A 19,030-nucleotide genomic window follows, 5' to 3' on the forward strand; every position below is an offset into this window, starting at 1 on the left:
GTCCTTGTAATATTAGACATTTTTTTGGAAAATGTTTTCAGCATAATGTCAGCATTGAGTATTTGTATGCTGTTGATTTGTTTATTAATTTGATAATTCCTCTGTCTCTTCTCCATCTGTGCACCCTTCTGTCTCTGCTTCCCACATACATCCAACACACATTCTGGCCGTATCCACTCACAATAGCCTTTTAGATAAGACAGTCACGACGTAGAGCGCATGTGGATTTTACCTGATTGCGATACACTCACATGTCTACTCGCTCGATCCCTCTCAAGCTACAGTATCTCTCACTGTCTTCCCTCATGCTCAGTCGCACATACACCAGTCTCTCCTTCACACACTCATCCCTTCTCTTTCATCTTACATGGCTGACACAAGTGTTGTGAGTTGATCTCTATTCACAGCCTCTCTCTGAGTTCTACACAGTGAGTCTCCCCCCCCAGTGGACAGGGCTGCCTCCTCATTGTCTGAAACCCAGCTGTGCTCCATTCACCGGGGGGTCTCTGGAGTTGGGCTTTATATTGAAGGAATCATATCGCTGTGATGGCACCTCAGCATTAATAATACTGTTGAGAAACTTTATTGATCCTGTGAGGATGTACTTCATGCCCATGTTCCACAGAGATGTTAGAGAGAAGAGTCTGCTATGGAGCAGCAACCAAGGCCACATCCACCACCACCTTCCATTTCAAGGCTTTGTAAAATAGTGATTAATGTTAGGGACTACTGTTTTTATAAAATTTGGGGTAGAGTATTGTAGGTGTTTGTATTGTTGTTGTAGTTGTTTGGAAAGTAAGTTATGTCCCTCTGTATTTATGTTATTGTGTTATATGCACATTACAAAGTTGACAAGACCTTCACTGGTCAAGAACATATTACATATTTAATGTAGATCCTAGTAGATCGTTGAAAATAGAAAAATGAAAATGGAAATGAGAGAAGAGAGAGAGAGATAGGAAACAACATGCAACAAAGCACTCTTGCCAAACATAAACAGAGGATGTCGCAGGCCATGGGTTAGTACCTTAACACCTGGATGAATTTTTTTAACCAAGTCCTGATGTTGGGTTGAACATGGCCTAACATGTGATCAAACGGTATGTATTTTCTGCTCTGACGTGTGAGTGAACTTCACAATCTGTCCAGCAAACTAAACATTTTTGTATTTGTGCATCTTAGATTCACAATCCAAGTAACTAAAAACAAACATACAACAGTACATAGCCACTCATAGCATAGCACTCCTCAAAGAACAAGGTGCTTCACTAAATAAAAAATAAAAAAGAGGATTACTTGTATGTGAAGAAACAGGATAATACAGCACAGAATAAATAGGTAAAACAATTATTTTGATCAATGACACAAACCTAAACACCTTTGAGGGCATTTCTCCAGCCTGTTCAGTGGTTCATTCTTTTATCTGTCCACTCACCCACCAATACACTGTCTTTTTCCCTCCTCACATATATTACACTGGATAGTGAGAAAGATATGAACTACTGAGTGTTCATCCTTAGTGCTGACTTGCCAACCACCTTTGGCAAGCACTCAAAGTGCTCAGGAGCTTGCCAGCCCTCACAGTTATACAGTGGGCTTGTACCTGCCAGGAGCTTCACAGCTGCAATTATTTGTCACTTAGAGGTGGATACAGGAGGTTTAGGTCAGGAAAAGTTCAGATGCTCTGTGTGTAGTTATAAGTCATTTATTGCACACTGATTGACTTTACATGCCAGCAGCCAAACTTTGGTGATGATTAGACATTATGAATGTACTCTAAAGGTTTCTTTAAATTGATAAGCACTGAGTAAGTTATGTATTATTATATAGTGTGTCATTTATTGTCAGATAATGCTAACTATATTTCATTCTTCCATCTGAAGATACAAAACATGCTCTTGGCAGTGCTCCACAGTGGAAAAGAAATGTTTAGAAGTGACAGTGGGTGATGATATTTGTGGGGCGGGGAGAGAATTGGGAAAAAATACTTCAGGATGTCAGTGTCAGTGAAGTAAATATAACTATGTTTTTGAGCTTGTCATGCTAAGCTTTTTTTTATTTTTCCCTCCAAATTTTGCATTCCCACATGATTAAAGAGGCCAAGGGTGATTTTGATTAGTTATGTTTTTATGTCCTGTTATCACAAAACCACAAGTTAAAGGGGACCTATTATGCTCATTTCCAGCTCTATATTTTTATTGCAGGACTAGAGTAGTTTAGCATGATTCACAGGTCAAAAAACTCCTTATTTATCTTATATTAGCCCTTTATGCAGCCCTTCAGTTCAGCCTCTGTCTCTTAACGGGCAGTCTTAGCTCATTAAGACCCCCCCAGCTTCAGGAAGCCTAGCGAGGGGCAGCCGTATCAGAGTCACGTTAAGTTACTGCTGATGAAAACCCAGCATTTCCTCCTTTACTGCTTCATATTAAATGCTTTTAAGTGACAAAATAACGGGAGACTTTTATTGTGAATTTAGAGGAAATGAAACCTCCTCACTGAATTAGCAGAGCTTCGTTGGCGGCTGCTATTCTGCAATAAAAACCGGTCGACACAACAACATATGGAGATGTTTGGAGCAGTTTGTTCTGCGGATCAGTCAGGAATAATTCAGGGAGGAATAGTACCAGCAGAAACAGTCACAGTGATGATGTTTGATGAAGCTGAGCGTTCAGAGCAGTCTGGAGTCGGTGCTTTTTGCTCACAGGGAAAATATTAACATCCGACATTGTAACATTATATACTGTATATGAAAAAAAATAAGGAAAAGCATAATAAGTCCCCTTTAATTAACTTATCTCAGACAACAGAGTTGTTTTCTTGTGATAAAGGGTCAATTATCTCATTAATTAACCCTCGAGTTAAAGAGCTAACTATCTCAGTAAAACAAAAATTACTATCTTGAGATAACAAGATGATTATATCATGGGGCACACATGAAACAGTGTGGTATTGGGGAATTTTTTTAGTACTGAACATTATCACTGAGTGTGTCAACCCACCATGTTTATCACAGTGAAACTGGCACTTCTTACACAGCCTTATAGGTTGTTTAAAACATGCCAAGGTTTGGGTTTTTAATGTGAAGACACAGCTGAAACAATAGAAAACAATTTTTATTCTATTTATGTTACTACAGGTTTTTATAATGGTTGATGTAGCTACTGTGTTAATGTAATGTAAATGGAATCTTTATGATTAATGATATTATATTATGATTAATGATAATTAATAATCTTTATGATTCCATTTACAATAACGTATCATTACGCATAGAAAACATGATGACCACTGGACATGGTGGTCCATTATGTAACATAATATGAGACCAGAAATTGCTGTAGCACAAAAAAATCACAATTGGCCAGAGAAGGGTCCTGAATCTTGGTTGCAATTTTTGTCAGACTGTATGATATCAGCTTTGAGACATGTCAGATTGACATGGTAACCATTCAGTATATGTTGTAGCAAAGGTCAGATTGTTGGCTTTTGGTGCTTCTGTAAATTTCTGACACATCAGAATTGTAATGCAGACTGTCTTTGGTCACCAAAGCTCAAAATTAGTTGTCTGTAGACTGTCTGACAGTAGGAGCACCATATTGGATTACTGACTAGAGATTTCACCACATTTCTCTCACATAGACAACTTTCATCTGCGATAGCCTGAAATCACACAGTGTCCAGGAGCCGTTACATTTGAGCTACAGTATGATCTGTTGGTCCAATGCCTGTCGCCAACACAAATGATCTACCAAGCCTGCTTTCAGACAATGAAATACATTCTTGCCTGGATGTAGCATTGCTAGCTGTTATACTTAGTTTTAAAAGTGCTTAGCAGTGATTTATCTCATTTATCTTCACTTCTCATTACTTTTTTTCCCATTAAATTAAAGCATATTCCTTTCTTTTTCTTCCCTCAGACACAAATGACTCACATGCTCACATTAACTGTAATATCTGTGAGCCAGCCAGTGTTTGCCCTCATTCCCTGTCTTCTCTCACTGCTTTACACAGTGTTCATTAAAAGGCAGACAGCTAGGTGTGGTAAAGGTAATTTTCTCGGATTTGCTACAGTGATTACTGTCAAACCATCTTGGGCTTTGTCTGGAAGAGATTTCCCCACTCTCATTTCCATGGTGCTCCCACTCTCCGGTCATAGAATCACTCCTCTCCGATTTCGAGTGCCAGACTATAAGCAGAGGAGTTTCTGTGAAAATGGATGTATGATGCATCGGTTTACATGCCTCAAGTTCCTCTGCACATTACAGATACACATACATACTGTACTGTAATGATGTAGTGACACACAGATGAAACACACAGTTACACGTATGACACTTTTCATAGATGTACAAAACACATCAAACGGTCATGACAGTCATACATATCACATGATATCCTCTGGATTTAGATCTCAGCAGCACACCGATCTTGGTTTAGAAACAGGATAGACTGAATTCTTCAGCATGCTGCGTATAAATTGAGGGACTCTAAATCACCTATTAGAGGGCAGAAGTTGATATTCTCCATTTAAAAGATGCAAGGTGTCAGAAGAGATGCTGTAAGCAAGTCTGAGCACGCTCATGTTAGCTACTTGAAAGGAGTGTGCCACAGGTTGGTCAAGACTAAGAAAAGATGCTTCCATACTTCTGATATCATTGGGCAACTGCTGAATGTTCAACTCAGTAATGAGATGTTCTTTCACTACAATCAAGACAAGAAATATGTATGTTCAAAAGAAATTTATATAATCATCGTAATGTAATAAAATCACGTTTAATACAGTAGTGTGCCATCATTGCAAATTTAACAAAAGTTGTGGGGGTGATAATGGCACATTTGAACTAAAGCATAAGATAGTATTGGCACATAAGGAGGAGAATAACAATAACACAACAGCTTGTATTGTCAGATGTATGATGATGTTTAGGTGGTCTTGTCTTTATCCGTAAGCTTTTACTGTCCTGTACTGTCTGTCTGAGTTGTATCTTTATCTGCCCATTTACGCAGTTGTTTCTTGGCTTTTTTAAAGGACAAAGTGTCCATTTTTAATATCATGCAGCTACTAGCCACACACAGCAGCTTGTTTTATTTCTTTATTTCAATTATTAATCTAATCTCTAAGAATAAACTGATCATCTCTTCCACCTCCTTGATATGATCATTTTGAGGGCCTGTTTAAAGATCTGTGTGTTTTACCAACAGTTTTAGAGCTGAGGTTGAAAAGGCCTTGCAAGTGATTCCTCTTCTTTGGATGACAAAATAAACCAGCAATTAAAATGAAAAAGTTAAAATACCTTGGATAAAAGAGGTATGGGATATGGTCAATATTCCAAAGTGTGGCTAACTAGCAAAGTGCCATAAATTCTAATCAAAATAGATTCCCCATAAGACTATTAAGATTATCAGCCAATTAGGGAATAGAAAGAAGTACTGACTGCTGTTTGCTGACCTGGCAGCTGGTGCTCTTAAGATAAGTTTACAGGGTGACAGTCTAAACAATAGCTTTACATAAACATGCAGCCTTTCTGTGAAATGGTGCCTTTGCTTTTTCCCTCTTGGTTTCTGAGATGTTATTTTCTAAAAATGTCATATTTCTCATGGAGTTGGTGGAACCGGTCTATAGTTTAGCTGGTGCAGCTAAACTCCTCAACAATCAGATGTATGCGGGGAAACCCTACAGATGTGACTGCTAAGATTTCCAATGTCCAGGACGAATCATTACACAAATGTATTCCTGTCTGCTTAATTCTGTTGAGAAAGCCCAGATGAAGCTGTTACATTACATCACCTGAAACAATTCTACTGTATATGTAAATCTCCCATGTAATCTGTGCAGAACTACAGTTTTCTCTGCTTGTGTCTGCTGTTCTGCATCTTAGTTTGTAGCCTATAGTAGCTCCTCTGCACATATGAATGTAAAAGCGCACATAAATATTCAAACTGCGCTTGCACTCATTGTTAGTCTCTATGTGTAAGAGCCTGTAAATGTAAATGTCTTCAGATGTGTTGTGATGATAGTACTGAGCAGTTGCCACTTTGTGCTCTGAGTCAACTATGTGACATACAGTGAGCGCGGCTGACACAGTGCCATCTGTGTTGTGTTGTGTGTGGTGCAGGATCCCTGGCAGGCTCAACGACAGGCGCACTCCCCTTGGAGAGCTCAACTGGATCTTCACAGCCATCACCGACACCATCGCCTGGAACGTGCTGCCCAGAGGTGAGGCTTTACACATACACCAGGGATGCACAGTTAAACATGTTTAATCACACATCACCATTTTATTTACCATAGTTACCAATATTGCAGAATAATTCCACGTTATTACAACTTCGGGCTTTTCTAATGTAGTTTTGGACTTCATTTCAGTTGGTTATGGTAACAATGTACTCCCCAAGTTAATTAGTGAGATCTGGGAGCATTTTGACATCGCTAAAAAGAAATCTGGCAAAATTAAGTGGAGGAAAGACAAACTTGTGAAGACATCTCTGCTACACTGACATGTAAAATCCTTATTTGAACATGACAATGATTCCGCCCACTGAGAGCCCAAATAATGGCATTTAATAAAAACAGCACTTTAGTGAAGCATCAGCAATACTAAAACTTTAAGAACATCCTTAGTTGTTGAAAACAGTGTAGATGATGAAATAAAATGCCAGAAGTTCAGTTAGTGCAGGTTTGCTCCTCAAATGGAGATTAATTGTGTTTTGAGTGTAGCACAGTAATTGGGGATATCATTTTAACCAGAATTTGGCAACCGTACAGTAAAACCAAGTATACATACACACACAAACACAAAGACACACTCAAGCAATACTCTGTACAGTATGGTGACAACACATGCATACACATAGTAAGTACACACATGCTGCCCCACACACTCAGTTGACCACATGAGAATATACACACATGATCTTTTTTGACATGTATTTACCTTTCGCATGCAGCACACATAACTTCTCTCATTGCTCAGCTGTCCTGTCCTGCCCTGCCCTAGTATGAAACACACACACACACAGACACACAGACACACACACTCAGACTCCCTTGAGACACACTGTATCCCAGCTAGAATAGCAATGTGACAATGCTGATGGCTGCCAAAGCCTTTTAAACCCCCAGGGCTCTGCTGTTAATGAAGCAGCCCACATCAGAGAGAATCCCTGTAATGAAGGCACTGCACACCTAATCCAAATCTCTCTCTCTCTCTCACACACACACACACACTTTCGTCTCAGACTTATACACACTAACACAAACACTTCAACATTTAAACAGCTGAACACTAACAGCTGGCACAGGAGTTGTCAGACACTATCTATCATAAAATATCCCCGACGCACTCACACACACACACACCATCTCTCACACACAAACAGAGGAATCATAATCATAAGCCAGAGATTGGCATGGGATTGGCCCGGCCCCATTAAAGTGAATTAGTGAATACATTAATGAGCTGATGAAAAGATGAAAATGTGACCGCGACCCAATGCTTTAATCTGCATATCACTGTCCTGTATATTCTGTAAGCATTCTTTTTTCTAGTTTGATTTTTTTTTTTCAATCACTCATTCAGTGCCCTATTTTCCTCACTTGTAATCCTGTCTTTGTGTTAATTTATTACTTGGATGCCCCTTTTATGTCTCTGACGTGATGGATAATTTCTCTTCTGTCTCTGTCTGTAGATTTGTTCCAGAAGTTGTTTCGTCAGGACCTGCTGGTGGCCAGCTTGTTCCGCAATTTCCTGTTAGCAGAGAGGATAATGAGGTCATACAACTGCACACCGGTCAGCAGTCCACGTCTTCCCCCTACATACATGCACGCCATGTGGTAAGACACACACACAAAAAAAAACCTGAGCTCAGGGCTCGCTTTCATGCACACAGATACACAGATGTCCTTTGCTTTGCAGAGCAGAAGGCAAGAGGAAGAGGAACAAAGCTTTACAATTTGTTCACACACACTGCAGTTAAATGAACAGACTTTCTAACAGATAGATACTTTGATTACAGTGCTCTTTTTTACAGTATGGTGTGTATATTAAATGGTTGTTAATGGTTACTTTTAAAAAGTCATGAAGAGATGAAAATGCCATCAGACTGGTCACAAAAGTAAATGAGCTTGTTCATTAAATGAAAATACTTTTCCACTGTTAGACAGCCATTAGCAATGTACTTTGGCCATTTTGTTGGGTTTTGTAATTTTCTTTATTACTACAAGTAACTGGGAAAACAATGTTTTCTCACAGTAAGATATTTCCAGCAGTGCTAGCTACTCTACCAGAAACTTTACAGAGCTTCAACTAATACTGTTACAGTTTCTGAAATATCCTTGTTTGCTTTCATACCTGCACAAGTTGGTATCTTCTAGTTTTATAGACTGGTTTTAATAGAGACCAACACATTGTGGTGTATCGAGAAGCTACCTTACCCATTGGAGCTAATTATCGACCAACAACAGCTTGGTTTGCTCACCACACACAAAATCTCAGTAATCCTAACCTCACAGTTTAGTTTCCTACTTCACACACTTTCCTGACTCGAAACAGAACCCTTTGTGATTCTTGGATGTGTTGCTGGCTATTTGTGAACTAACAATTTACAACATGACAAAAAAATACAATTTTATAACTCTCTAAAGGTATCATTTTCCTCTTTTGTTGGAGGCTAGCCTTTCCTGCTTGCAGTGGTCAGGCTAAGAATTAAGCTAAAGCCAAAAACTTGAATTTGTCTTTTTTATGAAAGCACAGAAAGTTTGCCAAAATGTCAGAGCTTTCCTGATGATGGCACAACTGCACTCAGAAATGGTGTGAGAATGGAACAGAGACATAGACTTGTACCTGGTTTGTTTTTGTATAGTGTGGTAATATTTTTCTCTAGCTACCTATTACTGTACAGTACTAAAAGGAAAAAAGCATTAATTCACCTGCACTTAAATATACGATAAGTTTGCCAGGATTATCATTATCAGACCATGGATGTGAACTGAAAATATGCAGGTACAACAACTGATCGATTCATGTTTTAAAAAAAAAAAAAAAAAAAAAAGGAACACAAGCCATAAGTACCTGTGACAATTCCTCCACAATTTAAGCCACATTTAACACAAAATGGACACATTAAATAAAATGCTTTAATCACTTTCACAACTTCTCAAAATAAATGTTGAGGAAGTGCAAGCCAAAACATGTAGGTGTGTGTATTTGCGTCTGCCCTCTAGCATATGTATACATCTCACTTATGCAATGTGTAATTCCTATAATTATGTTTCTCAGTTATTTCTGTAGGACTGTATTGTCTGATGCCAGTATTGCTCTGCATGTGTTGCTCCCTGCCTCATAACGGGGGCAGATAAAGCAGTCTCTTCACTGACAGCAGCCTCAGTCGACCTGAATGTGATGCAGACAGACACGACAGGTTGTATATGGAGTAAAAACATTGCTGTTGCTTCAGTCGCCCACACACATAACCTGCAGCCGAATATATCCACCCTTGATTGAAAGCGGCGAGTTGACACCTTTTTACTGGGGGATATTAAAAGACTTTGTGGGACATGTTGAAAATCTCTGGCAGGTTTCGGCTCCACAAAGCACCACAAAACATAGCCTATACCAGTCCAACAAAAATACATTTTTTTGAAATAATGAAAAATCACAAATATAAGAGATTGAGAGTGCTATCCCTTTTATGCATACACTTGAGAGTTGAGCCAGAAGTTAACATTTTACCCAATTTTTCTTATTTGTCTCCCCTGTATTCTCATTACAAATGTTGCACACACACCTGCACATATGCATGCACACACACACACACACACAGATGCTGAAATCCTCCCTGTTGTAAGTTGACTTTATATGCTCCTCCACACTGTGTAACAAATATTATCCAGTCATCTATCTCCCTTTAGTTACACAAACACTTCTCCCACTATGTATTGTTTCTCTTCTTGGTCTTCTATAAATGCCTCCCTCCACTCTCCCACTCATTATCTGGCTCGTGTTGAAAAAAAAAAGAAAAATTCTCACTCTTTTTCTGCCTCGAGGAACGGCTTGTTGTGTAACACCCTGGCATCGCTTATTGTAAAGAATACTGCTCCTTGCTCTTTCAGCAAGCAATAGTCTTTTTTTTTTTCTCGCTCATACAGGCCCATTATTTTAGATTGTGGGTATATTGCACTGTTTACCGCCAAAGAAACTGGGAGTTGCACTTTGTTTCACAGCAGCACATGCAGTATTAAGGAGGACGGAATAAGAACAGAGGTGCTTTAAGAGTGCAGGAAACAAGACTGAGAGAATAATAAAAAATGAAATTGCCAGAGATAAAAGGTGAGTAGGAAAATAAAAGTTTGGATCAGCATAGATAGGGTGGGGGAGAAGGATGAAGGGAGGGAATTAAATAATTCGGGGGCTCGTTGATCGATGTCGGTGCCCAAACACAAACAGCAATTGTTATTCAGATGGAGCTGAATTGGGGAGAGCAGATAAACCCAAGGCTGATTACTCCCTCGTGGGCAGTTTCAGTGTGGGTGTGTGTGTGTGCAAGTGCCTCTACTTTTTATGTGTGTTTGCGAGTGTGCGTAGCTGCACCACTCTGCAGGCAACAGGAAAAAGAGCTTAGTCAGCCGCCAACTGGTTCCCTACACTCCTCTGTTGTCGAATGTCCCTTCATCTCATGCACCACACACACACATACACAGATTTTGATGATGAGTTACTCATTTGTATTGACAGGCATCATCCGAGTTAATGCTGTCATCTCAAACGGTGTGGCAGCCTCCACCCTGTAAGCGTGTCATTGCTGATTAGACTGCTCTATCGGCTTGCTTCCTCACAGTTGGATTACATAAACACCAGCAGGGATGGATATTTGTTGGCAACATTTCCACACCAATTCAAATCCCAGTACTTCATGTTATGAAACCTAAATAAATACCTTTTTGAATCCTTTCTTTTTAAAGAAAAGCTTGTTTTACTGAAAGTTATTTTTCCTGTGAATTTTATTCATGGCAAACCAGTTTGTCTGTTCACAAGGACCATTATGTTTATTTGCTTCACAAATACTCCCATTAATCACAAGAGAATTTAAAATATTCTTTCAGTACTTTTCAGTATTCACTGATACTTTGAAATGCCTTAAAAATCCAGCATGATACAAAATTAGTGAGACAAAAACTTTTGTTCCCAGCTCTACATCTAATGATTTTGTATTTCTACTCAATAATCATGATTTTAGACAGCAAAAATGAGAGCATCACTATTTAAAAGGCATCAAAAGGTTGCTGGTTAAAATGATGTTTCCCTCCATTGACAACTAACATTTAGCTTTCAGCAAGGTGACAATTATTTTTTTGAGCTGTGCAGCAGGAAACATGCAGTAAATGAGCTGAGTTAAACAAAATCAAAACCTCAAATTCCTACACTAGCATGTCCATCAACAAGTTAAATACCATGCCTTTAGTCTAAAAGGAATAATTAAATATTATGGAAAATACGTCTTTGCTTTTTTCTAAGAGTGAGACAAGAAGATTGGTATCACTCTCATCTCTGTGTGTTAAATATGGAGCTGGAGTCTGAATGTGGTTAGCTTAGCTTAGCAGGGGAAACAGCTAGCCTAGCTCTCTCCAAAGTGAAAAGTAACACCTACCAACATCTATAAAGCTAACTAAGTAACACATTGTATCATGTTTGTTTAAATTCTTAAACAAAGAGAAAGGGGGGAAAAAAGTATTTTGGGGAAGTTATGCAGAAACAACTTCTTGGCGAGCAACAGCTAGTTTGGTTTCAGCATGTAACTCTCCCTGAGTTCTCTAAAATGAGAACTCTTCTTAGGTTTTGGTGGGCATATTTTTGAACTTTGGAGAGTTCAGGCTAGTTGTTTCTCCGTTTCCAGTCTTTATACTATGCTACGCTAACTATGTTCTGATTCAAGCTCAAGTGCTTAACAAAGAGATTGATATTGATCTTTTCACCTTTTTCTCAGAAAAAAACTTACATTTAACTAAGAAATAATACTTCTATGTATAAAGTATATACATATACTGTGTATATATAGATATACATAGTATCATCCTTGTTTGCTAAATGTAATTGGAGATACTAGCTAAGATCTTTGATTCCTTCCTGAGTATTTTTGGTGCAGCCAGTGTGCAGCAAAGAGCCTTTTATTAACTTGAACATAATAGAGGTCTAATTTCTTTAAAATCAGAACTTTACTGGCAATAACACTCATGCAAAGTAGCACCTGTTCTTAATAATGCAAGAATGTCTGTTATGCACTGTTGACATTTTTACTCGGAGGGTAAATTATTTTTCCTCCACAGTGGCAGCTGAATTCACAATTTTTCCTATTTAGCCTGAACTAGTACCAGCTGACTTGGATCCTGGAATAAATTACTGTTCTGTTGACTTTTAAAACAACATAAGGTGGAACAGATGAACCACGCGCCAAAATTAAGCCCCCCAGTTTTCTAAATAAACACTAATACTTTGTAGCCACATACTGTAGTGTAGTTTGCATGTTGCACATACATGGCAGCAGTGGATCCATTGTATCTTTAGCACTGTGGTGTCAAGGAGTGAAACTCTGTTATACTCCTCACAGCTAATGGGGGAAGCTGTTTAAGCAGCAGAAAGAGTAGAAAGAGTCTCAGATAGTGTGAACACTGTGTCAGTCATTCAGCATCACATTACACTGGCTGCATCGACTGGGAGCATAACTGAACCCTAACTCGTTCAAACTGAGTGGGAAAAGCTCCATCGAGGCCACAAGCTCAATTTACCGCAAGAAAAAGGAGCCAGAAGGTGGAAAGAAGAGAAACAGACAGAAAGAAAAGAAAAGCTGCTATAAGGTTTGATGTGAGTTACATAACCACATGAATTAGATATGATGACCATGAGATAATGCTGGTGTTTAGAAAGGGATTAAATGCTCCATGCTGCCCTCTCTAGGACCTCAGGCTGGGAATATTAAGAGGTGTATGTGCACAAGGAAGAGCGCAAGGGAGAAAACGTGAGATGAGGAAAATTAGTGTGAGTGGTGAGGTGAAAAGGAAAAGCCAAGGACCAAGTGTTGAGCTGCATTTGCTTCTGTTGCTTCAGGTCACAAAAATGAGATTCCATATAAACTGCAACAAATCTGCATGGTTTTGGGGATCTTCCTTGCAATGAATGTTGCAATTGTAATGCGGTTTGTGTTTTGCACGTGTGTGTCATCTCTCTCCAGGCAAGCGTGGGACCTGGCTGTGGACATCTGCCTCTCTCAGTTGCCTACCATCATCGAGGAGGGCACCGCCTTCAGAGTAAGTGTGTGTGTGAGAGAGAAAAAACAGTGATACCTCTTTAGCTTCACTTGAATTCACTCCGGTGGAAAGATGTTCCATTTGACTGTGTTTATAGCAAATAAGTGTGTGTGTGTGTGTGGACAGACGGATGGACATGTAATTTTGATGGATGGCTTTTATCTTGGATCTGTCTACCACTGATGCCCATAAACCTCAAACAAACTGCTATTGTTTGCGCTGCAAGTTCTCCACCACCAACATCTACAGCATCTCAATTAATCTCTCAAACTCAGTCCCAGTGGATAACGTTGTGAAACGTCAAGTTTAATAATTCAAGTATGAGTGTCAAATAAAAAATAGTTGCTGAAACCACTGGCCCTGCACTTTCAGCCACTGGCGTGTTTATCGTTACACTGACATGGCAGGAGATGTGATGGAGATGCTGAGTGTGATGGAAACACACTGCGAGAAGCTGCTAGGAATGATGATAAATTAGGATATCTGGGTCAACACGAGGCATTTTTCTGTGTGTGTGCAGATACACACTAGATGCTGGACAGACCAGAGAGCTGCAACATGTTCTTTGTAACGCTGACTAATCAGAAAAGTCTTAAAAAGAGAGCAGGAGTGGAAGTGGCGCAGCTTTCCCAATGTTGGCACTTTTATCTGGGCCTTTTCTCTCATCCACCTGGCAGTCGGAGGTGGGCATCTTCTCCATTGTTCCCCCAGGAGCAGTTTTCCATCCTCACTCCTACTCTACTTTCTCCTGCACTCAGGCCGAAAGAAATTACCGGCATCGTAATTGAGCCTCTGAGGCCTACTAAAGGAGATCTTCCCTCTCTGTCTTGCTCCCTCTTTCAGGAGCCTTTAATTCCTTCTCTGATGTACTTCAACTGTTTTTTTTCTTGGACTCTGTCACAACTGAATTTAGGACTGAATAAAAATGTGCAAATACAGAAGCTCAGTCTATAACCTAGGTTTCTGTCCACCATACAGTACACCAATTTTTTTTAATGTATCAGTAAGAATATGAATGGTGTGTGTATAGAGTTATTAAGCTTTGATTATGCACAAATTAATTTAGCCATCCAGCCATGAAGCGTTGATATTTCCCTCTCTACATCCATCAAGAGTCTACACAACGCTGTGGTAATTCCCATTGCAATATTAACACTCTGCATGATCAAAAACTCTGCAGCCAGCAACCAATCAATCAGGCAAACTGCCATGGCGGTGGGGGGGGGGGATGATCATGATATATCAGGATTTATGTCGTTACTGCAGTGCAGTGTCACTTCTGAGCTCATTGTGTCAGGGCTTTTATGAAATGATAGGCTAGTCACTGCAGACTGGCTCATTATGTGTGTGTATGGGAGAGAAAATGACTGAGCATTCTTTAAAAAGGTCATTAACATTAACATTGTGTGTGTGTGTTTTCTGTCCACAGCACAGTCCTTTCTTTGCGGAGCAGCTGACAGCATTTCAGGTGTGGTTGACGATGGGAGTAGAGAACAGAAATCCTCCTGAGCAGCTCCCTATTGTACTGCAGGTATACACACACACACACACACGCCCCTCCAAGCATGGTCTCTCTCTTTTTTCAATTGAAATTTTCAGTTTCCATTTGCTTCAATTGCATGACATCTAAATACATATATTATATTGTATAATTATTGTATAATATTGTATAAATACAATATTTTATGTTCAAAGCATATAAAGAAAAATGATGAATAAGCTCATATATGGAGGAGCTAGACACAAAAGAAACACCTGCACAAAGCAGTAAAGCAGTCTCTCCATCACACCCCTTTCAGATATATTATGTACATCTGCTGGCACTTTCTCCTGTTGGACTAATGCTTGTAAAAATTTCCTGACTGACATTTCCGTAAAAGTCGCGAAGGCAGCCTCTGACCCAGTAACATTTCTGTAACACTTCCAACACTGCTAAAGTCTATATTAAATGCTGTCACATTAAAGTAAAAGCTACTGCAACACAAGGTAACATTTGTTTAATATTGTACATGATCTCTAGCAAATAAAATAAAGAAATAAAGGAGAGCGATGTTAAATGTGCTGCTTATTCTGCCTTCAAAGAGCACAGTCATGAATTAGCAATTTAATTTTAATCTCTTACACACAGAGAAGTATAATACTTTTAATAAACACAAAATACTGTTGATGAGCCGATTTTATACTATATACTGTAAGTGTGTTTTCATTCATTTATTTCCATTGTAGCGCAGGTAAGATTAGAGAAAAAAAAACATGTTAATCAGACCATCAGTCATTTTCTGCTTTTATTCATCTTAACTGCATACAGCAAGAAAATCTAGCAAAATACTTTACCTAGGCTACAGCAAATAGGATTGAAATGAGTCTCACTGTGTCATTTTAAACTGTTTTCTGAACTATGCTAACTATGCCGCTAATTAATGTTGATCTTGATGAGAAAATCTATTAGTGGATTCACAGGGACTCTCCTGCTCACAACGGTCATTAATGAAGTTATGAAGATAAATATTCAGGTTCAAAACAGGTTTTAAAAATTCATGCAGCTTGTGAGAGAACTAAAGACACATTTTTCCTTTTTATATCGTTATTTTCCCACTCACTTCAACTCTTTGTCTGTGTTTGATTTTCTCTCTATCTGCTGTACTCAGGTCTCTCTTGCAAAAAAGATCTTGATCTCAATGAGATTACCTGATTAAATATATATAAATGAGGGAATATCTTGTGGAGGAATGCTGATCATCCCTCCAATAGAGTTCCAGACTTGGCAAGGAGCACTGAAGCTGTTCTGGAGGCTTGTGGTGGCCTGACTCCATCTTAAGACACTTCATCTTGGTTTTTCCTTTAATTTGTCACCTATCTGTAGGTTTGAACATCAAAATGCCTTCACATTAACAACGGCAGCAAACAGCAATGTGGCAAATTACATGTTATCTATTATGCACGAGAGTAACCACTTTCCTTCATGATGATTGCATCTTGATCGAACACACACATCACCTGGCAAGACGAAAATGGAGCACTACCGTTACAGCAGTGCTTTTCACACTATTACTGTACCTTTCTTCAGGTCCCCACTGTCAATCTGCCAGCACAAAGGCGCGATATGCGCTACAAAAACGGGCTAATTTTCCTCCTTACAGCTCTTCAACAAATCCTGTGACAAGAACAGCGTCTGCTGTGCTCCCTGTAGTAGTGTTAAATTTGTTTGGGATGCTTTAATTGGGGTGAAATCTTGTCAAAACCTCTTTGTGTGGATCAGCTGTTGAGCTATAGCGGTGTAATGTTCCTCCCCCTTCCTTTCCCTCTTCCTCCCCGCACCACCACCACCCCAAGGGGTTGTACAGCTGTGGTGCTGTATTATATCACAGCGTAGTGGTGGTGTGCCGCTGTCCATGTTGAATGGTAATTTACTGCTGACTCAGTGCTCTGCGAGCCGCAGCCCATCCATACAGCAGTTCTGTTGGGACCTGTTAAAAGCTGAGGAAAAGGCAGACTGATTAGGGAGTGCTGGATGGTGCATGAAGCTATGTTTGTATGTATGTATGTATGTGTGTGTGTGTGTGTGTGTGTGTTTGCTGTTGATGTGGACACAAGAAGGGAGAGAGGAAGTAAAGCAACAGTATCCTTTAAGATTACGCAACATTATGCCGCTTTACAACATGAGGGCAAAGTAATCTCAAAGCTACTTCAAGCACTCTGATGTAATGGATGGACACATAAACAGGTTTTATACCCTTTTAAGCACGGTTGCATAATAATGAAGTTTAAAGATTGCCGTATTCTTAGAGGATTTACGATTTTATGCCAAAATATAATCTGGCTCCGTTTGAAAGATGCAAAGAGCGACAAGAAATGGGCAACGGAGATTAATCCATCAATAATGCTCTTTAATTAAATGAGCAAAGGGAGGACAACAGAGCTGAGGAAGGAGAGATACGGCGCTGCGTTGTCTTGACAACAGCCATTTTATCCAGGAAGGATTAACAGATTTTTGCAAAGAGATTACAGCGTCTCTAAATTGTGATGTTACGGTAACAGCAGCACATGCACATTCACACACGTTCACGCACATTTGGCATGAGATGGCAGTGAAGTGATTAAGTCGTGATGGTAACATGATAGCGTGTGTCTCACAGCACGTACACACAACATGATAGGAAGTGCTTACTCATCTCACTAAACAAGATTGGAGTCAAGGTGTTACACAAATGAGAAATGGAGACAAATATGCACACACATGCATTTTAATAAAGCTGCATTACTCAGGGATTGTACGTTCAGTCCTGCTATGACAAAACGGCATATGTATGTTAATGTGTTATTTAAATCATGAGCATAAAATGTGCTTGTGTATGTGTGTGTGTGAGACATCTGTGTTAAATCAGCTGATGAGTTTTGAAAAGGTGAATCGTGTAAAAGAAAAAGTGAGAAAAAGACATTTTCTTGAAGCTTGGATCAGGAGAGGTTTAGGTTTGATTCTTCCTTCTTGCCTTTTCTTATTCCTGTAGAGCACACACCTACAACACACACACACACACACACACCCATATCCATGTTCCCACGCTCTTCTTGGAGATGGAGGAAACCCTGGACTGGTCTTCCCCCGGCCTCCTCCTGTTTGTGTGGTCATGCTCACCAGGTTGAAGTCACAGAGGACGCTAATAATACTTTACATGTTGGTGGTGGAAGTGCGTGCGTGCGTGTGTGTGTGTGTGTAGACCTGTGTTCTACCATATGCTTGTTCCCACACACACTGTGGGACAGTCACATGGGGATGGACCGGTGTCCAGCCTTCACACAGGCTCTGTGCTACGCTGTGCTTTATGCTGCATAAACTACATACGCATACATTTTTAGCACTTACCATATGTATCCTTAAAATAGTGTTCTTGGCCAAAATCACTTCCTTGTGATCCCGTTTGGCATCACTGTTACATTGCATGTACACTTGCACGTAAAGTAAAACGCACGCACACTCGGGTATTGTCCCAAACCAGTATCTTAATCAGTGGCCAAGAGAAATGGCAGCCAAGAGGACACACCCAGTCAACCCCCCCCCCACCCCCCAACACACACACACACACACACACAGTAAACAAGTGCATCCTGGAGCCAGTGTGTTAGCAGTAGTGGTGGGAGAGCCATCTGTTTCACGCCACCACTTCAACCTTTCTGCCGTTCCTCCTGCTGTCCTTCCTCTTCCTCCTCCTCCTTTTATCTCAGGCGAACGCACAGTTGACCTCTGACCTCTGCTCTCTATCAGGTCCTCCTGAGTCAGGTGCATCGGCTGCGGGCTCTAGACCTGCTCGGGCGGTTTCTGGACCTAGGACCCTGGGCTGTCAGTCTGGTGCGTACAGCTCTACATCTACTGTACCTGTCTGACAATATGATGATATGATGGTATGATAGTATTTCAAAAGCAGATAAATCTGAGGATACCGTGACTCACTCACAAAATAATTGTTAGCACAAAATTGTGCACACTTGGTTGGCCTTATATTCTGCTCTGCAGCTGGATCATATTTACATCAAGCTGCAGAAACCTTGGTTGAAAATGTAATCCTGTAAGTGCTGTTAAAGGGTTTTTAGCCATGCTAATAGTTTCACTTTTATGAGCTGTGGTTTTGAGATTCTGTCTTTTTTCTGCCGCCACCTCAGAAGTGAAAGGAGTTTTGTTTGTGGCGTTCAGAAATCTGAAAACAACAGCAAGTACAGCTGCACCGATTGGTC

The 19,030-nt window shown here is 39.9% G+C and overlaps 1 protein-coding gene across 4 annotated transcripts in view; it reads left to right on the plus strand.

Moving 5' to 3' along the window:
• Window positions 1–19,030, plus strand: part of rptor (regulatory associated protein of MTOR, complex 1) — a 179,658-nt gene that overhangs the window by 95,145 nt on the left and 65,483 nt on the right. For all 4 annotated transcript variants that reach the window (XM_067584282.1, XM_067584280.1, XM_067584279.1 and 1 more), the window contains exons 9-13: window positions 6,117–6,217; window positions 7,690–7,834; window positions 13,225–13,300; window positions 14,730–14,831; window positions 18,564–18,647. In XM_067584282.1, coding sequence (XP_067440383.1) covers window positions 6,117–6,217; window positions 7,690–7,834; window positions 13,225–13,300; window positions 14,730–14,831; window positions 18,564–18,647 — 508 coding nt within the window. The remainder of the gene's footprint in view (window positions 1–6,116; window positions 6,218–7,689; window positions 7,835–13,224; window positions 13,301–14,729; window positions 14,832–18,563; window positions 18,648–19,030) is intronic.

The sequence above is a fragment of the Thunnus thynnus genome, chromosome 3 (assembly GCF_963924715.1).
Source record: "Thunnus thynnus chromosome 3, fThuThy2.1, whole genome shotgun sequence".
In the NCBI taxonomy this organism is placed as follows: domain Eukaryota; kingdom Metazoa; phylum Chordata; class Actinopteri; order Scombriformes; family Scombridae; genus Thunnus; species Thunnus thynnus.